The 25,020-nt window shown below is 39.8% G+C and overlaps 1 protein-coding gene across 10 annotated transcripts in view; it reads left to right on the plus strand.

The window, feature by feature from the left end:
* Nucleotides 1–18,307, plus strand: part of ZC3H12C (zinc finger CCCH-type containing 12C) — an 86,410-nt gene extending 68,103 nt beyond the window's left edge. For all 10 annotated transcript variants that reach the window (XM_074400559.1, XM_074400557.1, XM_074400552.1 and 7 more), the window contains 3 exons: nt 5,301–5,535; nt 9,473–9,579; nt 10,535–18,307. In XM_074400559.1, the coding sequence (XP_074256660.1) occupies nt 5,301–5,535; nt 9,473–9,579; nt 10,535–11,931 (1,739 nt within the window). In that variant the 3' untranslated portion in view covers nt 11,932–18,307. The remainder of the gene's footprint in view (nt 1–5,300; nt 5,536–9,472; nt 9,580–10,534) is intronic.
* Nucleotides 18,308–25,020: the final 6,713 nt, after the last annotated feature.

Genomic DNA, 25,020 nt, shown 5'->3' on the forward strand with positions numbered 1-25,020 from the left:
CACTGTCAGATATCCTAATCCATCTCATTCATGTAAGAGGGAGTCTCATGATATCACCCAGGAATGGGGTGCAGTGGCGCGATCTTGGCTCACTGCAGTCTCTGCCTCCTGGACTCTTTGCTTCAGCCTGCCGAGTAGCTGGGATTACAAGCATGTACCACCACACTCAGCTAATTTTTGTATTTTTAGTAGAGACAGGGTTTCACCATGTTGGCCATGCTGGTCTCAAACTCCTGACCTCAACTGATCCGCCTACCTTGGCCTCCCAAAGTGCTGGGATTATAGGCTTGAGCCACCGCCCTGTCCTGTTTTTGACTTTGAAAACTTTCTGATTTTATTAATAAAACATTAATCATTGCTACATAACCCAGTTTTTTTTTCTTTTGTTGAAACTCTGACTTCAAATTTTTTTTAATTCTGACCCTTAGAGAGATGCCAGGAGTCACAAGACCTGAATCCAAATTCTGGCTTTACCATTCACCAGCTAAGAAGACTTTGAGCCACACAGTGAACCCTTTTGGACCCCAATTTTTCTCATGTGCTATTATGACATTGGACTAGGTGGCAGTCAGATTCTAATGACAATAGTTCAAAAAAGACATGTAAGACCCTAAAGTGTGCTTCAGTCCAGTCAAAAGAAATGTATTTTGCATTATTTTGTAGTTTTAAAATGTACGAGTTTCAGGCAATGATGTCTTCTGTAACTGTTAATTATTGTTGTTGAACATTTTGCTCAATTTCAGTGATTCACAATCAACATCCAACCTTTCTTGTCCTTCTCTCCACATCCAATATTGATAAAAACTGGGGCATCTGTATAAAGAAAGAAAACTATAAAACATTTTAAATCAAAAACAAATAAAGAGACCACCTACCATATATCCAAAGGAGATGATTAAGACTTAATTTTTGGCCGGGTGTGGTGGTTCATCCTTATAATCCCAGCACATTGGGAGGCTGAGGCAGGCAGATCACTTGAGCGCAGTAGTTAGAGACCATCCTGGGCAACCTAGTGAAACCCTGTTTCTACCAAAAATACAAAAAATTAACCAGGGGTGGTGGCATGCACTGTGGTCCCAACTACCTGGAAGGCTGAAGTGGGAGAATTGCTTAAGCCCAGGAGGTAGAAATTGCAAGTTGAGATTGCACTACTGCACTCCAGACTGGGTGACAAAGTAAGACCCCATCTAAGAAAAATATAAGACTTAATTTTTATGTATAATTACTACATCACTGTTAAATTAACACAAGAATGAATAGACAAGTAATGTTGAAATCCAAAGCATGGACTCAGACCCTAACCTATGTATGAATGTAAAGCAGAGAGGTCTTCATTCAGTCAGTAGCATCAGATATTGGCTAACCCTTTGGAAAAAGTACACTTGTTTAGACCCTTATCTTACACCATATAATAATAAATTCCAGGTGGTTAAAAATTTAATTGTCAAAAATCAAACCATCAAAGACCACAAGAATTTTCTAAATTTAAAACTTTTAGAAGAAATCACGAAGGAAAAGAAAGATTAAATTATATCAAAAGTAAAGCTCCAGCATTTTGAGAAACTTTCTTAAAAATGATAATTGACCAGTTGCCTGAGGAAAAAAATGCAGCAAAGCAAAGAATCATGTTCTTAATATAAAAAGCTCATACAGATTGATTTTTTAAAAAAACAAAACTTCTCTCTAGTATATAAGCAGCAAAAGGCTAGGAATAGACAACTCCCAGAATACAAGCACCAAATAAGAAGGAAAAAAAGTTCAACCTCATTAGTAATTAAATAAATATAAATCTAAATAATGTTATTGTTTACCCAACAAATTAGCAGAGACAGCTGGACCCGGTGGCTCATGCCTGTAGTCCCAGCACTTTGGGAGGCAAGGCGGATGGATCACTTGAGGTCAGAATTCAAGACCAGCCTGGCCAACATGGCAAAACCCTCTGTCACTAAAAACACTTGAAAACTGATAGCACTCAGTCCCCTGAAGCAGTTACTCATAGGCTGCTGTGGAAATTTTTACAACCTGTCAAGAAAGTAGTTGGTGTTAAAATGTTAATACTCTTGGATCTACTAGTTCCCCTTCCAAGAATAAGTTCCAAGAAAATAAGCACAAGTATAGACAAATATTTATGACCAAAGACATCTCATGTAATGTTATTTAGAATAGCAAAATAAAAGTGTTCATTCATTGGCAGAATGGTTCAATATTAGGTTGTATCAAAATGATAGAATATGCATTACAATATTCAGATAGAATTTTTATGTTCTTTTACATAAAAGGCAGATTTTATTATTGTATGTCTGTGTACACAGGCAGGCATACATATATAGACATATATTAACAATGGAAAGAAAAAAATGCACAGAAAATGATGAGAAGGAAATATACCAAACTGTTAGCAGCAGTTGCCTCTGAGTTGCAACTTTGTGAGGTCTTTATTTCTCCTTGCTTCTTAGTACTTGTCCTTACCTTTCTAATTTTCTACAGGGAACTTACAATATTTTGATAATAGGGGAAGGGGTAAAGTAAACTAAAAAAAGAAAAACAATATTTAAGCATGTAAATGACTTTAAAGCTTCTTGAACATTAAAGAAATATGAAAGCAAGAAGAGAAAATGATAGTATACTGTGTGAAGCGTGGCTAGGTTTAGTTTTTAAAATACCAGCATGCCCATCCCTGGAACACATCAATATGCAGATTGCTTTGTAAAATGCCAAACTAATGTCAGAGGCTTTTAGGTATTATAACCCCAGGGTAATAATTCTCTTGACTAAAACCCTCAACCAAAATTGAGTAGCCCCGTACTCTTTCACTGCGTCAAAAAAGACACTTGATAAAAAATATTTTTAAGTTGTCAGCATCGTAGATTCAGATTAGCACTTTTGCCAGGCTTCCATTCATTTACCGAATATTTAACAAGCACTAGCTATATGTAATTGCTGTGCTAAGAACTAGAAATTCAGTTAACTTACCAGTTTTATTGAACCCATTTTACTTAGGTCAGGATTATTTATGTCATCCGAATTAGTATCCTTCCAACCTCTTTAGCAATTAAAGAAATGCAAATTAAGCAAGATTATGACTGTTAGGCCACGGAACGTAATCTACAACTCACTTTGGTGAGGCTCAAGACATGACATATGTGAGTAAACATCCTCATAATTAATAAAGTACCATAGATTACTCATGAACATAAGACAATGAATGGACTGAAAGCCTTCAGAGTATATAGGTTTAAGTAGCTCATTTATTCATTCCACAGATGTTCATTAAAAATCTACCGATGTGCCTCATGGGCTGGGTGCTGATGGATACAAAGATCAATGATACATGGCACCTGCCCTCAAAATGTTTATCAGGGAAGTAACACAAAACTGTAATATGACAGCTCCTATAGCTGACAACTCCTATAGTGAGATTTTTTTTTTTTTTTGAGACAGAGTTCTACTCTTGTTACCCAGGCTGGAGTGTAGTGGTGCAATCGCGGCTCACTACAACCTCCGCTTCCTGGGTTCAGGCAATTTTCCTGCCTCAGCCCCCTGAGTAGCTGAGACTACAGGCGCACACCACCATGCCCAGCTAATTTTTGTATTTTTAGTAGAGACGGGGTTTCACCATGTTGACCAGGATCATCTCGATCTCTTGACCTCGTGACCCACCCGCCTCAGCCTCCCAAAGTGCTGGGATTACAGGCATGAGCCACCGCGCCCGGCCAGTAGTGAGCTTTTTTTTTAAAAAAATCATGACATCTGTAGGTTTGTGCCCTGCACTCTGTGCCAGAATTTACAATGGTAGGAAAATGGGGGACAGAGGAGTAAAAGTAGGAGGAAAGGATGGTTGAAAAGAATTTTTATCATTGATCAACATATGAACTCCAGTACCCTTTTTTTAGTCACAAAACAAGTCAATAGAGTTACTTTTGTAACTATAAGAGTTTTTGCTGTAAGAGTGTGCCAAGCAGCTGGACACAGTGGCTCACGCCTGTAATCCCAGCACTTTGGGAGGCTGAGGCAGGTGGATAACCTGACGTTAGGAGTTGGAGACCAGCCTGGCCAACATGGTGAAACCCCGTTTCTACTGAAAATACAAAAATTAGCTGGGCATGGTGATGGGTGCCTGTAATTGCAGTTACTCAGGAGGCTGAAGCACGAGAATCACTTCAACCTAGGAGGCGGAGGTTGCAGTGAGCTGAGATCGCACCACTGCACTCCAGCCTGGGTGATAGAGTGAGACTCAGTCACCAAAAAAAAAAAAAAAAAAAAGAGTATGCCAACCACAGACAAAATGAGCGTCCCTCTACCTGGCCTTTTCTAATCAACAGATGTTTTCCCCACATAATCACTTTTTATCTTTTACTTAGTCTCCTCCCCACCAGAATGCTGGCATTCATTACCATGTTTCACAGAAAGGTCATGGACCATATCATAGCCTAGCACCACTTCTGACCTCACTGCCTCCTCTCTTTTTGAACTTTCTGAATTTAAAGATATTTCCTCGGCTGGGCACGGTGGCTCATGCCTGTAATCCCAGCACTTTGGGAGGCAGAGCCAGGTGGATCATCTGAGGTCAGGAGTTCAAGACCAGCCTGGCCAACATGGTGAAACCCCGTCGCTACAAAAATACAAAATTAGCTGGGCATGGTGGCACATACCTGTAATCCCAGCTACTCGGGAGGCTGAGGCAGGAGAATTGCTTGAACCCAGGAGGAGAAGGTTGCAGTGAGCTGAGATCACACCATTGCACTCCTCAGCCTGGGTGACAGAGCAAGACTCCGTCAAAAAAAGAAAAAAGAATAAAAATGCTTTTTCCCTTTGCTGCTTTGACAATTTCTGCTTCCTTTCATACTTTCCCACTAGTTAGAAGAAAATAACTACAAATACGCAAACAAACTTGGGAGGAAAAAATGTGTTGTTCACACCTGAACCCTACACCCCATACAGCTGCTTTGAATGGCGTTAAAGTAGGAACGCAGAAGAAACTGTGTCCATAGTGGTCCTGCTGATGACTCCAGCTCTTAAGCAGAAGCTTCACCTAATGACAGTCAGAATTTGCCCAATCATGTTTCAGTTTTACGCTGTTCATCTTTTTTCAATTATGTTTAAAGCCTTTATTATTAAAATTTCTGAAGGAAAAATACTATTGACAGTTAGAAATTACAGTCCACAAATTAAATCATAATCCCTAATTAAAGGATTACGTATATACAGCTCATGTTATAAAATTTCACACTGTATGAAAGTTGCTGTGTGTGTTAGATGTGTATTTAATTTCTGAAATCCTACCCTTATTATTCTTGCAGATCAGGAAATTTTACGTAAATTAGAGAAGGAGAAAATCCTGGTGTTCACACCATCCCGGCGAGTCCAGGGGAGGCGAGTGGTGTGCTACGATGACAGGTTCATCGTGAAGCTGGCTTTTGAGTCGGATGGTATCATTGTGTCCAATGACAACTACAGGGATTTGGCTAATGAGAAACCAGAATGGAAGAAGTTCATAGATGAACGATTATTAATGTATTCATTTGTCAATGACAAGTAAGTAAACCTTTTACTTGCCAGTGATACTGCATCCATGAAAATATAACTATCCCTGGCAGCTGCTACAGAATTCTCTTTTTGCCGCTGATGAGACCTCAAACAGGTTTCTAACAACTCATCTCCCCACCATGCCTCAGTGGGAGTCAGGAGAACTGCAGAATCATTGCTGCAGGAGGCCCGGTGCGAGTGGCAGGCCTGCCTTTCCCTGTAAATCACTCAGAGAACACCTGAGGCGAGGAAGTCTTCTATGACTCCGTCTGAAGAACCTGAGGAAACTGGCATAGGGGGATTCTCATCTTCACCCTCAAAGGATTGCCTTAAAATCAATGTAGAGCAGTGATAGCTACTAAATAAGCCATGCTTGGATTAACAACAGGGATACATTCTGAGAAATTCATCCTCAGGCGATTTCATCATTGGTGTGAACATCATAGAGTGTACTTACATGAGCATAGCTGGTACAGCCTGCTACATACCTGGGCGATGCAATACATACAGCCTTTTGCTCCCAGGCTACCAACCTGTGTAGCATGCTACTGTACTGAATACTGTAGGCAGTTGTCATACAATGGTAAGATGTGTTTGTGTATCTAAAGATACCTAAACACTGAAAAGGTATATACACCATAAAATATGGTATAAAAGATTTCTAAATGGTTCGTCTGTGTAGGGCACTTACTATGAATGGGGCTTGCAGGACAGGAAGTTGCTCTGAGTGAGTCAGTGAGAGAATGTAAAGGCCTCGGACATTACCATAAGCTACCATAGACTTTATAAACACTGTACCCTTAGGCCATACCAAATTTATCAAAAAATACTTTTTTTCAATAATATATTTACCTTGGCTTATAACTTTTTTACTATTAATATATAAACTTCTTAGTATTTAAAACATTTTTCTTTTTTGTAATAACACTTAAAACACATTGTACAACTATACAAAAATATTTTCTTTATATCCTTATTCTATAAACTTTTCTATTTTTATTTTTTCCTTTCTTTTTAAACTTTTTGTTAAGAATTAAGACACAAACACATTAACCTAGGCCTACACAGGGTCAGGATCATCAAAATCGCTGTCTTCCACCTCCACATACTGTTCCCCGGAAGTCTTCTAAGGCAATGCAATGCGTGGAGCTGTCGTCTCCTATGATAACAATGCCTCTTTGAAATACTTCTGAAGGAACTGCATGAAGCTGTTTTACAGTTAATGTTTTCTTAGACGTAGAAGGAATACACTCTAAAATAGAAACAAAAAGTATGATATAGTAACTACATAAACTGGTAACATACTTGGGTTTTTATTTGTTTTGTTTTTGTTTTTGTTTTTCGAGATGGAGTCTTGCTCTGTCGCTCAGGCTGGAGTGCAGTGGTGCCATCTCGGCTCACTGCAGCCTCCACCTCCCAGGTTCACGCAATTCTCGTGCCTCAGCCTCCTGAATAGCTGGAATTACAGGCATGCCCCACCACACCTGGCTAATTTTTGTTTTTCTAGTAGAGACGAGGTTTCACCATGTTGGCCAGGCTGGGGTCTGCCTGCCTTGACCTCTCAAAGTGCTGGGATTACAGGCATGGGCCACCACACACGGCCAGTAACATCGTTGTTTATCAAGTATTATGCACTGTCCATAATAGTACATGCTACACTTTTATACAACTAGGGGCACAGTAGCTTTGTTGTACCAGCATCAGCGTGATCACAAACACATAAGTAATACATTGTGCTATTATGTTACCAGCAACTTTTCAGCTCCACCATTATATATGCAGTCCATTGTTGACCAAGATGTTATGCACTGCATGGCTGGCTATATATGAATTTTTAAAGTTCTTACACTAATGTAAGACTCTGGTCATGATTAGAATCTAAAAGTTGATAGGCCAGGTGCAATGACTCATGCCTGTAATCCCAGCACTTTGGGAGGTCGAGGCTGGTGGATCACATGAGGTCAGGTGTTCGAGACCAGCCTGGCCAACATGGTGAAACCCCATCTCTACTAAAAATAGAAAAATTTGCCTGGTGTGATAGTGCAGGCCTATAATCCCAGCTATTTGGGAGGCTGAGGCAGGAGAATTGCTTGAACCCAGGAGGCAGGGATAACAATGAGCCAAGATTGTGCCACTGCTCTTGAGCCTGGATGATGGAGCAAGACTCTTTCTCAAAAAAAAAAAAAAAGTAAAAGTTGATGAATAAACAAATGGCTTCAACAATCATGCCTCATGAAAAGTAAATATATTTATAAATATGTAGAAAAAAATCACCTCTTGCTAATCAAAAGTGCAAACTGAATCTAAAAAGAATATATTTCTCATTTAATTCACAAAAATAGTTTTGCGTGTATGTTTGCTATTAAAGATGCACTGATAGATTATTTGATAAAGGTTCATGGAAGCCTCAAAAATACTGTATTCTATCAACCTAAAAATCTCATTTCTTGGAATATATAATGAAGAATAAAGACCAGATATGTTCATATCTGTGTTATTTATAATTGCAAGAATTAAAGGGCAATTAAATGTACAATAAAGAAAACAATCAAATTATGATAAATCTCCTACTGGAATAGTATTCAGCTCTTCAGAGTTACTATGAAAAGAAGAATTATGCCAGGCACAGTGGCTCATGCTTGTAATCCTAGCACTTTGAGAGACCGAGGTGGATGCATCACCTGAGGTCAGGAGTTTGACACCAGCCTGGCCAACATGCGGAAACCCCATCTCTACTAAAAATACAAAAAAAAACATTAGCCAGGTATAGTGGTGGGCACCTGTAATCTTAGCTACTTGGGAGACTGAGGCAGGAGAATTGCATAAACCTGGGGGGTGGAGGTTGCAGTGAACCAAGATCATGCCACTTACTCTAGCCTGGGCGAACCAGTGAAACTCTGTGTCAAAAGGAAATCTGTGTTTGATTAAAGCCATGAAAAAATGATGTGTGCACACTGAAAATGGCTTAAATCTGACACAGCAGAGACGTGGAGAGTAATTGTATTGAGATTATGGGATTGAGTGACTTTGTCTTCTATTTTGTAACATGTAATGTTGCCATATTGTTTGTAATAATAAACACTATATTTGCTAAGCGTTACTACTCAGTCATGTTGACACTCCTTTAAATGTTCATACATTATTTCCACTATTCACATTTTATAGGTAAACACTTGAGTTTAAGTTCAAATGCTGATATAATGAGTAGCAGAATTCTTCAAGCATAACTTCATTATTCATGTCATAAATTATTCTCCTCTGTATTAGTCCATCCAAAATAGTAAGTTTAGTTCCTTAGCATTTTTTCTATATCAGCTGAGAAACAAATTCAAATAGGGGAAGAGAATAGTTCGGAATTATATATAATTGGACTTGACTATGCCATGCGACATTGGATAAAAATCACTTAATTTACCTAAACCTAAATTAGAAACGTTTACGATTCTGTAAAATAGAGCAAATACTTCATGGGACCATGGTTAGGATGCCGTGGCGTAGTGTGTCACGTGCCTGGAACTAACCAGTGTTTGGTAAGTTCATACCCTCCCCTCGTGTTCTAGCCCCCTCCCTTCTCAGCTGCCCCGCCTCGCCCCACCTGTAGCAGTCCACTTCACAAGGTCTATGTTGATTAAACTCTCCTAAAGTGTCACTGGAATCACTTTCTAAAACCCTTACAATATCCCAAGACTGAGAGGAAGGAAGAATTAATAGGACATGCTCAACTCAAAACTTGAATTAAATACAATTTCAGTTTTCAAACAGTTTAATTTTCATTAAGAAATGAGAACTTCATGTGCTGATTTTTTTAAACTGTAAACATTGAATTAAAATGCTTGGATTAAAATTTCAAAAAGAAATTCTTATAGTGAACAAATCTTTGTACTGTTTTCAGAATTAAATTATCAGCCTCCTAGTTAGGTGTCATTTTTCACTATCTCCGTGACAGGTTCATGCCCCCTGATGACCCTCTTGGCAGACATGGCCCCAGTCTGGATAATTTTCTGAGGAAGAAACCTATTGTTCCTGAACACAAAAAGCAGCCTTGTCCATATGGTAACTTTCTTTATGAATATTGAGTATATGCCTTTAGAACACAATATTTTGTTAAACTTTTGTTAACAGAAATAAACACTTAAAATTTTGGATGGTATAATATGTGGTTCTTTGGATTCCAATTAAATTTCAGAAAATGTGTTAGCCATGAAAAAATATTTTTACCTGTTTGGATTCAATAGAAATGCATTGAATAAAACATGGCTCAAAAAACACTGTTAATTCTACATGAAGTTAGTTTTTAAGTGAAGAAAAATTTGGGAATTTTTTTTAATCTAGAAACAAATCAAATGAGCATGGTTCTATCGCCTACAGTAGTACACTATGCTCTTCAAAACAGAATTTCCTACCTAATTGTAAAGTCCTACTAGAAGAGAAGGGGCAGGTAGCAGTTGAGGACACGGAGGTACTAGCCAAATGTTCTGGAGGTGGCCGGGCGCAGTGGCTCACACCTGTAATCCAAGCAGTTTGGAAGGCTGTGGTGGGGGGATCACATAAGGCCAGGAGTTGAGACCAATCTGATTAACATGGCGAAACCTGGTCTCTACTAAAAATATAAAAATTCACTGGGTGTGGTGGCGCATGCCTATAATTCCAGCTACTCAAGTGGCTGAGGCACAAGAATTACTTGAATCTGGGAGGCAGAGGTTGCAGTGAGCTGAGATCATACCACTGCACTCCACCTGGGTAACAGGGCAAGATGCTGTCTCCAGAAAAAAAAAAAAAAAGTTATGAAGGTGATTATTACTCATTCGGCCAACTTCCTACTGCTCTTGATAGTAAGAAAGTGAGAAGACTGAGAAGTGACACTTCTCAGGAGTAAAGAACAGGGTAATACTCAGCACAACTCCCAATTCTGTCTTTGTCTCTTCTACAAGTTAAAAACATAGGGCCAAACTGAGTTTTCAGGATCTGATGGTATGCTCCTTTGCCTAATTAATTTTACTCTCCTTAGGAAAGAAGTGTACCTATGGACACAAGTGCAAATATTACCATCCCGAAAGGGGCAGTCAGCCGCAGCGGTCAGTGGCTGATGAACTCCGTGCCATGTCCAGAAATACGGCAGCCAAAACTGCAAATGAAGGGGGACTGGTGAAAAGCAACAGTGTTCCTTGTAGCACCAAGGCTGATAGCACTTCTGATGTCAAAAGAGGTGCTCCAAAGAGGCAATCAGATCCAAGCATAAGGACTCAAGTCTACCAAGACCTAGAAGAAAAGCTTCCCACCAAAAACAAATTGGAAACAAGGTCCGTACCTTCCTTAGTTAGCATCCCAGCTACTTCTGCTGCAAAACCCCAAAGCACTACATCTTTAAGCAATGGCCTTCCATCTGGAGTTCATTTCCCACCTCAGGATCAAAGACCACAGGGACAATATCCTCCAATGATAATGGCAACCAAAAATCATGGAACGCCAATGCCTTATGAACAGTATCCAAAATGTGACTCGCCTGTTGACATTGGATATTATTCCATGCTGAATGCATACTCAAATCTGAGTCTCTCAGGCCCACGAAGCCCTGAAAGGCGTTTCTCCTTAGACACAGATTATAGAATAAGTTCCGTAGCTTCTGACTGCAGCAGTGAAGGGAGCATGAGCTGTGGGAGCAGTGACTCCTACGTGGGGTACAATGACCGGTCCTATGTCAGCTCCCCCGACCCACAGCTAGAGGAGAATCTGAAGTGTCAACACATGCACCCTCACAGCCGCCTTAATTCTCAGCCCTTCCTGCAGAATTTCCACGACCCCTTAACCAGAGTGCAAAGTTATAGTCACGAAGAACCAAAGTTCCATCACAAGCCTCCTCTTCCGCACTTGGCTCTGCACCTGCAGCACCCCGCTGTGGGCGCCCGGTCCAGCTGTCCTGGCGACTACCCCTCTCCTCCAAGTTCAGCACACTCTAAGGCACCACACCTAGGGAGGTCCTTGGTGGCCACGAGAATAGACAGCATCTCTGACTCTCGACTTTATGACAGTTCTCCTTCAAGACAAAGAAAGCCTTATTCCCGCCAGGAAGGTCTGGGAAGCTGGGAGAGGCCAGGTTATGGGATCGACGCCTATGGGTACCGGCAGACTTACTCGTTGCCCGATAACTCCACGCAGCCGTGTTATGAGCAGTTCACCTTCCAGAGCCTCCCTGAGCAGCAGGATCCAGCCTGGCGGATCCCGTACTGTGGAATGCCGCAAGATCCCCCCAGGTATCAAGACAACCGAGAAAAGATTTATATCAATTTGTGCAACATCTTCCCACCTGACCTTGTGAGAATTGTCATGAAAAGGAATCCCCACATGACAGACGCCCAGCAGCTCGCTGCAGCCATTTTAGTGGAGAAATCCCAGCTGGGTTATTGAAAGATGATGCATCTTTGTGGTGTTTAGTAGTTTTTTGTTCAGCTCAAATGCTGAGGGAGGTTTGCTACAATAGCACATGTGATCTCCTTCTCAGCAAGGAGGTTATATAGTATCCATTTATGTGAAATACTGTATCATGGAATCTGTATGTATAGCCCCACATGGTGGAAGTATCACAGGATTGCTTTACATTTGAACTTTTTTTTTTAACATTTCCTTTTTAAAGCTATATCCTTGGCTGGAAATTTTTCCAGTTTGATTTAATAGATGTATCTGTGATCTTTGATATTAATCTTTGGTGCATCAGGGGTTTATATGCAGCACTTTTTATCCTTGTTTTGTGTTTTATTAACTTGGTGTTTGCCTATCAATTGCAAGCAATTACAATACCTTCAGAATGTGGGACATTTGACGAGACCTAGCAAACTATTTTTTCAAGCCAAGCTTAATTAGACTCTTTTACAGCTTTTTAAGTTATTTTTATTTGGGGAAAGTGGGCTTCTTTGTGCTATAATCATTATTTATGGAAACAAAGATATACTACAGCACTGACTTTATATTTTAAACAAAATGTAAGTTACCAGTTTTGTGTTGAAATGGGTAACAGTATATATATTAGAATGATTTACAATATGGCACTTTTCATTGTGTTATTTTTGTTTGGATTTTTTTCTGTTAAGAAATTAGTTAATTTAATATGGTCAATTTAAAAGAAAGCAGATGCAATCAATGGAAAAAATGTTTCCATTTTTTTTTTTTTTTTTTTTTTTTTTTATGAATAAGGCAAAAGCCGTAACTGTTACAGGTTAGAGCTTCGTTATCCAGCTACGATGTGCTTCTAGACAGTAGAAATGGAATTGATTTCCTAGATTTCCATTAACTTGTATTTTTAATATGTCTGTCTTTTTTGTTTTGGGGCACAACAATACTGGATAAAATAACCCTTTCACAGCACTTGCCAGTTTTTAATGAATCTAATTATTCACAGTGCAACTTTTATATTTAACATGCTCTTTAGCTTTCCTGCTATTTATCAAGGCTGGCCTGAGGTGGTTTTATGTGTTGAGGATATGCAACGTTTCTTGATACTGCACTATAGAAATGGTAATGGAGGAGTTGTAAATGGTAACTTAAAATTTTTGTAAGATATTGTATATTTTCCATTTTCCCGAAGGTAGTTTTCTTGGGGGGCCTGTTATATTGTTAAGGCCAGATTCTTGCCACATATAGTGTAGTTTTAGATACAGACTAAAGTCTGTTCTAGTATTAGTAAGGGATATTTCTGGTTTCAAAGTCATGGGTTTTGCTAGCGGTGAATATATTTCTATGGATTAGAAGATAGATTTTGCAGTCAGTAGCAGACAGTTGTGTGATTGATATCACTTGACTGTTGCCTCCAGATTTTGAATTGTACTTCGAGTAAGAGACGAGTTCAGATCTTTCTCTGTAGTCTGCCTAGATGCCCTGATTATTGTGATTATTCTACATGCTACAGTTTGAAGTAAAGCCCTGAAAAACCAGAAAGTACCTTTTACTGTTGATACAAATTGTATCTTTTTAACTATAAGAACTATTTTGATTTGTAGATCTAGTTAAAACACAAGTATGTAACTATGATTAGACTTTTGGGCAACATTTTATCCCTTATTTAAATACAAATTTTTAAAGTAAAAATTGAGATCTAGAATAGGTTAGAAAATAAAAATAACAATTTAGATAAATAAAAGTGTCTGTCTTAGTTTTATATAATATATTAAAACACATTAAATAAATTTATTGGCATTTTTTTTCTCCTAAAACTTACCTAGTGTGAGCTTAAAATAAAGGTAAAATGCTGCCTGAAAATAATGTCCAAGCACCTTTGACTAGGATAACATTTTCACTACTTGTGCGACACTGTGTGTTGCATGAAGTAGGATTTGGGTATACAGTAAATGCTTCTAAAAGGCATTGTGCATATTGACATATCCAATAATCTGAACCGTGTTCAGCAAACTTAATTCAGGAAAGTGGTATTCTACACAATTATTGCTGTTGTGTTTGAAATGAGTGGCACTCATCTGTACCCAGAAATAATATGGGTGAGGCCACACAACCCATTCTGAGTGGTGTCTGTCTGAGAGCAACCCTACTCACATGTGAAACTGTTCTTGATTTGGTTAGTCACTGTAAAGCAAGTTTAAATGTAGAGGCTAATTCAGTGCCAAAAATAGGGTCATAAATGTGTAATATGTTTTATTTTAGTCATATTCTAAGACTTTTTTTAGTATGAAATCACTTTTAAATTACACATTTAAGTTTTGCTTCCATTTTCTACATTTTAGCATTTTCATTATTTGAACATCTGCCAAGTTTTACTACATAGTATTTCAATGAGATCTTCGGTGAGATGTGTGTGACACTTTGAATTTGACCTTCTTGTGTTATTAGTTGACTATTTGTCATTGCCTCATGGATTTTAAACTAGGGGAAAACAGTGTAGCCAGCTGTCACCTATACTGAAGTGAATAGCTCTGAACTACCCACACTACATCCTTCAGTGTAATTAGTTATCAGTTTAAAAATACCAGTTTTCTTATGTGAAGAGGACAATTTGTCCCCTTTTTTTTTTAAGCACCAATGTTTAGATAAGTAATTCTTACTTATCTAAAGTATCTAAAGCAGTAAGTAAAAGGAGTTCACCATTAAATTCAATCCATCGCTGATCCCAAGCCTTCATTTTAGCCAAAACTTTCTCTCTAACCAAATCATTTACCAGACTTGCTAATAAATAACCAGAGAGGTATGTTAATAATTAAAATTGCCAGACATGGTCAACTGATGAGAGAAAAAGGATTCAGATTGGAGTATTTTGCCCCTGAATAATTGACAGTTGACTGTACTTTTACACAGTAATTAACGAGTCTGTTGTCTCTGTGTCTTAGTCCAGAGGGAATAGTACCCAACTGGCCAAATACTGGCCCTTAGTATTTCCTCCTTTCTTGCATGTGATACAGACATTTTCAGTCTTGTTTTTATGATCGCTCTATATATCCTGATAAGAGTTTGTCATTGACCTACACATTTGGAAGAAATGCCCACCAGGATAAGATATTTGATATTGGTGGAAACTTGAACTTCATGTTTTTATGAAAATTCATTTATGAGAATATGTAATATAACTGAAGAGTATTTTATATATATCTATATATACAAATATGTATTTGTTATGTGGTATTAAAAACAGCGGTTGGGGGGAGTGCTTCTGATGACTAACTTTTCTCTAATTAAACTATGTTTCTTCGTGTTGTGGACGACCAAGTCTGGGGTCTGGATGGCCAGTGATAAGATTTAGAACCACTTGGATGGAAAGCAATTCTTCACTGGTTTTATTCTTGGTATTTTAAAAGAATTATTTTGATAATTGTAATAGAATGTGTACTTTTGAAATACACAAAAAATTTAAAGTAGTATTGATTATACAAATAATTATTTAACATGTCTTTTATGGATGTATCTATATGTATATAGACAGTAATATATTTATAAAACAAATATACTTTGCTTATGTTATAGCTGTTTGTGGCAGGTGGAAGGATGGCTCTGGGTGTGGGTGGGTGTGTGTGTGTGTGTGTGTGTGTGTGTGTTTTGAAAACTCTCAAGCTGTTTTTCCTCTGATTTACAATGGTATTTACTTAGTATATTTGGTTTTCATTATTCTTTTTGCTATCCAACTTCCTTATTCAAGATAAATTAAGATATACCATTTTCTGGCCATTCTATTGGTATATGGTGCATCCATTTTATGATCGTCTAACTCCTGGAGAATTTCTAAGTGACCTGAAATCAAACAGGTTCTGGCTGGACATATGTTTATGTTCCAAATATATTAACGATAGTAATTCAGCTAACATGTTAAGTTTCCAAGGTATATATACCAACAAATAAAATGAGGTATTAAAAAGAGATGCATTACAAAATACACATGCATTAGAATAAGAGAAAACAGTGTTAATGAAAGTAAAGAAACATACACTGTCTTAGCCCCCTAAGGAAGGGGATGACTTTTTCTGTAAAGGATCAGATAGTAAATAATTCAGGAATCATATGGTCTTAAAATGTCATCTTAAGAACTACTCACCTCTGCCTTTATAGCATAAGAACAGCCACAGATGATATGTAAACAAATGAGTGTGGCTGTGTTCCAATAAAACTGTATTTACAGAAACAGGAAGCAGGGCAGATTTGGCCTTCGGGCCATAGTTTGCTGATCCCAAGCAGCAAATCCTAATATATGTTAATAGAAATGATAATTGCATTTCAGTTGACATTAGAAAATCTGACGTCCTTCAAAAGAGAATTGTGAGACACTCAAAGCATCTTAATTCATTTGAGTTTTTTTTACCTGTTGATACCCATTATTGAGATATTTCTTGTGTTTGACTGCAAAAAAAGCATACCGTTAGGGCCGGGCGCGGTGGCTCAAGCCTGTAATCCCAGCACTTTGGGAGGCCGAGGCGGGTGGATCACGAGGTCAAGAGATCGAGACCATCCTGGTCAACATGGTGAAACCCCGTCTCTACTAAAAATACAAAAAATTAGCTGGGCATGGTGGCACGTGCCTGTAATCCCAGCTACTTAGGAGGCTGAGGCAGGAGAATTGCCTGAGCCCAGGAGGCGGAGGTTGCGGTGAGCCGAGATCGCGCCATTGCACTCCAGCCTGGGTAACAAGAGCGAAACTCCGTCTCAAAAAAAAAAAAAAAAAAGGCATACTGTTAAAATGTTTTAATATGTATTGAATTTTTTCATGAACCTTTCTTTTCTATTGATAAATAGGAATCCCTTACCAACCTTTTGTTTTTTAATAGTCTCATGGACCAAAAAAATCTGTTGCAGTATTTAATTAGCCACAAATACATTTTGGCTGCATTTACCAGTTACATTTTTTCTGTTGATTTTGGCTTCTAATAAATGACATATCTGCCATTCTTTAAAAATGATTTTAAAGAAGATAAATATATTGTAATTTCACATGCTATAGCTTTATTCTGTATGATTAAAAATCGTGACTAGTATAATTGTAGCTATAATGTGAGTGGCATGTTTCAATGTAACTCTTTATAAGAAATAAAATGTAACTCTGCTTTGCCTGTCCGGATCTTTAATGTAGGTTTTTCACATGCCTTGGGACTGTCCTTGGTGAATGATATTCTTCATATGATCATGTGTAATTTGAATTCATTGGAAGTACACACTGCTGAGCATGTTCATTCACAGTGCTTTTTACCTGGTGTTGCATCAGTAACAACATCCTTTTAGTCTGAACATCATTATCCACTGAAATAGTTGAACTTTCTTTTAAAATTGGAATGCAACTCTAGGTTTTAACAATGTTTATCGTTTAAGTGGTGGCTTTGTTTTTCCTTAGTAGTTTCTGTTAACTTGCTTGTCACTCCTGTTACAGTGTTACTGTTATGGATTAGAAATGGCTTTTCCTCTAAGATCCTTAGTCCTTTAGATCTAAAGACAATTTAAAGTTTTTGCCATTTGGCAGTAGCAAATGTGCATATTTTAACTTCGTTTTTTAAAATCTGTAACGTTTTACTTCTTGAACCATGTACCAAATTTGCCAGTTTTCTGTCCAAGTATTTCAGATGAATTACAAGATGTTGTCCGTTAACGCTTTCGCCATCTTTCTTAAAGCAGCTTATATTCCAAGGGAAAAAGGCATTGAAAAGCAATGGTTTGTTTTTATGAAGAATATGTTTTTGAATTTCTTCAGTTTTTTTGAAATTATACATTTCTTACCTTATGTGAAATATTCACAAACATGCAAACTTCTGCGGAGACAAAGTATTTCATTGCAAGTGTACCAGGTTACTGATTTTATCTTTTGCTTTTAGGGTTTTTTTCTCCCAAACCAGAGTCATATGCTGCTAGTAGAATTTTTTATTTAATCCTGTGATCTTTTCTTATAGGAAAAGTAAGGCAAAGGATGTTTAGTGTAACCATCTGATAAACTAATATGATTGTATTTATCCTCTGTTCTGTGTATTTCTGTAATGGACTCTTCGCAATTCCCAAAGCAGTATTTTAGACCTACTGGAAATCTGTATCAAAACAGCTATGTGATTCTGCCACTGAGAAAAAAATTTAAAAATTAATATTTCTTATGGTGGTTTGTTTTTCTTTCATGAAGAAATTGATCTCATATGGCAGCGTAGATGCTAAATAAAAGCATCATACTTCTCTAGTTTGCCTGCATTCAGTGGCTAACATTATGAGCATTGTGTAAGATAAACATGTGGTCAGTATCAATGTAAATGTTAGAGCCATAATTAATTCCTATGAAAATTGAAATTAAATGTCAAAGACAACTAGACATCATTTAAGGCATGATGAGAGTGTTTTTTTTCTTCTGAACCCGTCATTATGGTGTTGGTTCCTGGTGGTTTTGAGGTATCATCAGGTGTCTGCCTAAGAGTGTTGTTGTTAGGGACCTGGAGTTTGGATGCTAGATGACACAGACATCCTCTTTTCTGATTATGAGGGCTGGCAGTTGATTAAAAATGTGTTGAAAAGGCTGGGCACAGTGGCTTATGCCTGCAATCCCAGCACTTTGGGAGGTCAAGGCGGGCGATTCACTTGAAGTCACAAGTTCAGGACCAGCCTGGCCAACATGGTGAAACCCTGTCTCTACTAAAAATACAAAAAAAAAAAAAAAAAAAAAATTAGCTGGTCATTGTAGCGCACGCCTATAATCCCAGCTACTCCGGAGGCTGAGGCAGGAGAATTGCTTGAACCTGGGAGACAAAGTTTGCAGTGAGCCAAGATCATGCCACTGCACTCCAGCCTGGGTGGCACAGCGAGATGCCATCTCAGAAAATGTATCGAAAAGACTCATATTGGTGCAGTGGTATTTACTAGAATGCACCCTAACTTTGAGCACTGATGTCCATGACACCCTGACAGGCAGTGGGGCACAGAGAACGAGCATCCACACATTCCCCTTCAAGGAGTTCACCTTCCTGTAGCTGGCCTGGAATGTACAGGGCCACATAGCCAACAGGAATAAGGATTTTGTTTGTAAATATAGATTGAACAGATTTGAATGAATAGAAACAAGAATTTTTATCTCTTTAATAGTCGAGGCTGGAAAACTTAAATCACTATGGGGAAATGTTCTGCTTCTGTGAAATTCCTGCACAGATTGGGAGAGACTGCAGACAGCTGTCAGGTACTCCAGGGCTGTGTTTGAATCTCAGTCCTACACGTATTACTATGGTAACTATATATATATATATATATATATGACACACAATATGTAGAATTTGGGCAAATTCTCTTTTAGAGTCTTTCATACGCAGTTGTGAAATGATGAGAATGCCCATCTCACAGGCTTATTGTTACTAGCTAGATGGTGGAGATGACAGTGGGCGTGAGGATGACTCAAGGACACATGCAAACAAATACAATGTCACATCCACCCTGTTCTTGCTGAAGTAAAACAGCAGTCTTCACTGTATCCCAACTATTCTAGACAGCAGTATCTTCCGGACCCAATTGTCTTAATAATTTTCTATCAATGAAATACTCTGTTTCCGATGCAGTCACTGTATTGAAATGTTCTCATGATCATGATTTAACATTGGGATGTTCTATGTCATTGCGTGAGAAGCCCCTATTTCAGAGAGCAGGTTCTCCTCCTACATTGCTTTTTGGACCTTTGCTTTTCTTATTTTTCCCCAAAATTGCTATTTGCATCAAGTTCCCCACCACCACCACACATACACACACACACACACACACACTCACACACTTGATTACTTTAAGCTGTGTAACTGCAATCTTAGGGATTTAGACCATTTATTTTGGCTCTGCTGGCAGAGGTGATCACTGATGTTTCATTGTTGGCAGAGGAGTCAGCATATTCAAAACAAGCATTAGATGTGAGAGTTCCCCAGGTACTTCCATACTGCTGAGGGAGAATCCAAGAGAATATGCTATCAGGCTCCAGTGCTACCTGGGATAAGGATTTCATTTATTCTCCACCTAGTACCATTGGGTTAATACACATTGATGAACGAGGTAGCATGTGAGAAGGGGAGTTTGGTAAAAAGCAACTATAACAGTGAATTTCTTCAAAACAAAACACCTGCAGTTGGGCCTCTCATTAGTTAAACATCCTTACTTCTTTTTTTTTTTTTTTTGAGACAGAGTTTTGCTCTTGTTACCCAGGCTGGAGTGCAATGGCGTGATCTCGGCTCGCCGCAACCTCCGCCTCCTAGATTCAAGCAATTCTCCTGCCTCAGCCTCCCAAGTAGCTGGGACTACAGGCGTGCGCCACCATGCCCAGCTAATTTTTGTATTTTTAGTAGAGACAGGGTTTCACCATGTTGACCAGGATGGTCTCGATCTCTTGACCTCATGATCCACCTGCCTCAGCCTCCCATAGTGCTGGGATTATAGGCATGAGCCACTGTGCCCGGCCAAACATCATTATTTCTTAGCCTTTGCACCTCAGCCTCTGTTGCCATTTTAGAGTTAATTGTTTTCATTTTTGTGTTTTTAAAGGATTTTAAAATTTTTTGACATTTTAAAGGTTTCCCTTTGTAAAGATTTTTAAAACAATCTTTTAAAAAATTTATTTCTCTCTAGGTGCAGTCATTACCCTTGTTAAGAGTACACACCCCAGCTCCACGCACCCTACACGTAGCAGATTGGCAAATTACTAAACAGTAATAATTGCCCCATCTCCTAGGGTGGTTAAGAGTGAATGAACTGAAACAAGTAAAACCTTTGAACATGCAAATCCATAGTGTGTGTTCAATAAGTGACAGCCATTATTATGTAAATAACTAGGGGTATTTAAAATGCATAGTAATTTTGAGACGTTCTCAATAGCGTCTTCCTTGTATCTACAGTTATGCTGTGGAAGAGTCCGAATTCTTTTTTTGTTTGTTTGTTTTTTGTGTTTTTTTTTTTTGTTTGTTTGTTTTTTGAGTACCAATAAGTCTTTATTTATTCATTGTATTTTCCCAGGGAAAGGAGAAGGGAAGGGAAGAGTCAGCATGTGTTAATAAATGATTAGAAAATTGGAAAGGAAATACCCAGTACAGCAAAATCAACCATCAAATAAACACACCCCAGTGATGGGGTCACCAAAGCCCAAAGGGGCTCAATCTCCTGCAGTTTAGGAATGAGGGAAAGGGATCAGGAAAAGAACAGACAGGTACAGGCTTTCCTACCCTCCCTCCCATAAATTCAAGATTTTTTTTTTTTTTTTTTTTTTTTTTTGAGACGGAGTTTCGTTCTTGTTACCCAGGCTGGAGTGCAATGGCGCGATCTCGGCTCACCGCAACCTCTGCCTCCTGGGTTCAGGCAATTCTCCTGCCTCAGCCTCCTGAGTAGCTGGGATTACAGGCACACGCCACCATGCCCAGCTGATTTTTTGTATTTTTAGTAGAGACGGGGTTTCACCATGTCAACCAGGATGGTCTCGAACTCTCGACCTCGTGATCCACCCGCCTCGGCCTCCCAAAGTGCTGGGATTACAGGCTTGAGCCACCGCGCCCGGCAAATTCAAGATTTTACACAAAGCTTTGGTTTCTAGCAGTAAACATGGAGTTACATTCGTTCGTCTCCTATTAAACAATCTTGTGGCCACTTTGACATAAGTTTCTAGCACCTGCATAAAAGTTCCTGAGTGACTTGGATATACATTCATATTCCCTTTCTTGGCCTCCTGACCCCACTTTCTACACGAAGAGTCCGAATTCTAACAATCATTGTAATTTGATATATTCAATGGTGAGGTCTATTTCAGGAGTGGCGTTTTAACCTTCAAAGAGTTCTTAGAACCCACTTCCTTGCTGCTCCCATCACTCAGCTCTTCTTGGTTTAAGGTTTTTCTCTGTATCTGTATTATAATAGGGAAATGATGATTACAAAAAAGTTTCAGAATCTCACAGTTAAGCAGTTTCCAGCTGCTTCCCTAACATCCCCTGCACTCCAATTTTCGCCTGAAGGTGACGCTCCACAAAACTGCAGGCACCTCTTCTCCCCCACCCCACACACCCTTGTCCTAAGTGAAAACAAATGTCAGTCCCTAACCATCAGAATCTACCGAGCCAACCTGGACAGAGCAATAGCTGCTGTGTGGTCTTGGGTGGACGATGTATATTTCTGGGGAGATGTCAGATGACATTGGGAACTGTTTTTCCCTTAACCATTTCCTTCTAGTTTATAACTGCTGCTTTCAAAATTGGAGAGATAAGGCTGGCAGGAAGAATACTCACATTTGGGGGTGTGGTACTATATATTTACATAAATTAAAGTCCTATGAAACAAGCATTTTCCCTGTTTTAGAAATGAGAAAACTGAGACTCAAAAAACTAAAAACACTTGCTCAAAAATGACCTCCTGATTCAATTCCCACTGTACATACTTTCAGAATTGTTTTTCACATTTCACTGTTCTGCAAGGCGGTACTAGGAATGGGCCTTCGATCATCCTTGGTATGAGCTATTCTACACAAAGTTAGGTCTCAGGAATGAAAGCAGTTATGCTGTAAAACATACTATAACTTTACCTGCGAACAGGGAGAGACCAGGGAAAATATGAACTAGGGCTGTATTTTACCTCTCCCATGGACCCACACACCTTCATCACTCTGCTTTCTTGTACAAATACCCATGACAAAGATGTCACTTGGATTAGAGGAAAAGGTTTCTTTGAGATCTTCCTGTCCTGAGTGAGGCTTGTGGTGATGGCCTTGAGTCAGGACTCAAGACAGCTGACCAGGGTTCAGTGCTCAAGGCCCCAGAAAACCCAGGGCCCCGCTGCCTCTGATAAGCAAGAGTGGTAGGTTCTGTGTCCAAAGGAGATTATTTCAGAGTCTGGACTCTTGTCTCCAGTCTAGCATTCTTTGTAGCCCTGGAGAGTAAAAGGCAGTACATTTATTTCTAATGTTTCCAATCATGCTCAGGGACCTTCTAGGGTGTTTTTAGAGAGGGTCTATTTAGCTTTCAGGCTCTTGACAATGCCCACTACAAACACAACACTTTTATGCTGAAGCAGCTGCCACTAGCATTTTTCTATGCTTTCTATTTTGCACAAATTCACCATGAGATTAAAAATAGGAAAGTTTAATTAGGTAACCAAACAGATTCCCTTCCTAGTTCCCCAGGAGAACTCAGTGAGGGACAGAGCCCTGAAAGAGTACAATGTTTAAATGCACTTCCTGCTCTGGGTGGGTGGGTCTCAGTGCACGGAGGGTCCTCCTGCAGCCCCTGGGGTTGGGGTGGGGGCCTGCCAGAGGCGAGGCTTTCTGTCTCAGCCTTCAAAGCCCTTTCCCCACTGCTCTCCACTTTCCAAGGATGTAATTATCATTCATTTGAATAATTCTTTCAAATATGCATGTGAAAAGATTAAGGGAGATGGCAAATACAATTTGGTAACTACATGAAAAGCTATTCAATAAACTCCGGAGGAGATTTATGGGTTTGCTCTGTACGTTGCCAAATTAACAAGACAAGGACAAAGCACATTGTGCGGTAGTGAATGCAATACACATTAAAACCCTGCAAATTAGACTAGGAAGAACCGAGCAAGGTGCCTGGTCTAGTCCAAGCTCAACTTCATTGCCCACATTGAAGGGAGGTGGAAAGCAGTGGGAGAGGCGGGACTGGGAACTAGAGGAGGCCCCTGGGCCCAGCGGGGTGTGGGTGAGGGCGCACTAGCCTTTTTTTTTTTTTTTTTTTTTTTTTGAGGCAGAGTCTCCTCTGTTGCCTGGCTGAAACGCGGTGGTGCAATCTCAGTTCACTGCAACCTCTGCCTCCCAGGTTCAAGTGAGTAGCCGGGACCACAGGCGCACACCACCACACCCGGCCAATTTTTGTATCTTTAGTAGAGAGGTGGGGATTTCTCCATGTTGTTCAGGCTGGTCTCAAACTCCTGACCTCAGGTGATTCACCTGCCTCGGCCTCCCAAAGTGCTGGAATTACAGGCATGAGCCACGGTGTATGGCCCAGCACCAGCTTTTACAAACCCCAGAGCCTGTCCAGGCAGTAACCTACCTGGCTCCTGCCTTCCACACCCCATCATCTCCTCCTGGCTCTGAGGTATCTGCAAAGGTAAGCATTCTCAACTCTGCTGCCCGCTCCCCGCAGCCACAGGGTGCCTGGGGACATTGCAATCACCCTATTAGCCATGGCTACAGGCAGATGGGGAAAAAAGCAGATGGCAATTGACTTTAAAAGATCCTTCTCCGTCTCTCTCACAATTTAACATACAGACTTGCAATACCGCTTCCCAGATTTGTAGCAGGAAATGCCAAGTGGTGAGAAGGGTGGTACAGGGAATATTTTAATCAAGGATTACAAGGGTTGAGCAACGCCAGGCTCTGGAGGCCTAGCAGGAAGTTAGAGGGAGAGGATCAAGCCACAGCTTGTGCTGCCTGAACTCCTAAGGAGCTGAGGGTGGCAGGTGCATCCCCTCACTCAGACCTACCCTGCTGGGCTGTAGTTCATCTGAACAGGTAGCAATATCACCAGGCCCTTTCAGGGTCCTCTTTGCTGACCCGAAGGCACAGTGCAACATCGCAGTTGGTTGGCCTCCAGCCTGCCGAAGGCCAGGCGCCCACCATCTCCCCTTCGACCACGACAGGAGCTTTGCCCAAAAGACCCTCTGAGAGGCCCAGAGTTTCTGAGGCCAAGTGCATCTTCCATAGAAACACATTTCCAGAGACATTGGTTCTGTCAAGCTGTAAAGCAAAATGCCCCTGAGCAAAGTAGAAAAGGCCGGGCCAGGAGCGATGCTCATGGAGAAGAATTTCCTGCCTCCACCCGGTGACAGGAATGGTGAGACTCAACCACTCCCTGGCTGAGGCCTGAAGCCGTGACGGTGTGAACTACTGTGGGGAGCGGTGTCGTATCGGGGTCCAGACCAGCTTGCTAATCTGCTGCCCGTCGTTGCCCACTGCACAACCTGGAGCACGTCCTTAATCTCAGTGGAAGCTCAGTTACTTCCACTATTGAGCAAGGAGATCTTTATTTTATTAGATTTTATTTATTTTTGAGATGGAGTCTCACTCTCTCCCAGGCTAGAGTG

The sequence above is a fragment of the Saimiri boliviensis genome, chromosome 6, assembly GCF_048565385.1.
Source record: "Saimiri boliviensis isolate mSaiBol1 chromosome 6, mSaiBol1.pri, whole genome shotgun sequence".
Classification (NCBI taxonomy): Eukaryota; Metazoa; Chordata; class Mammalia; order Primates; family Cebidae; genus Saimiri; species Saimiri boliviensis.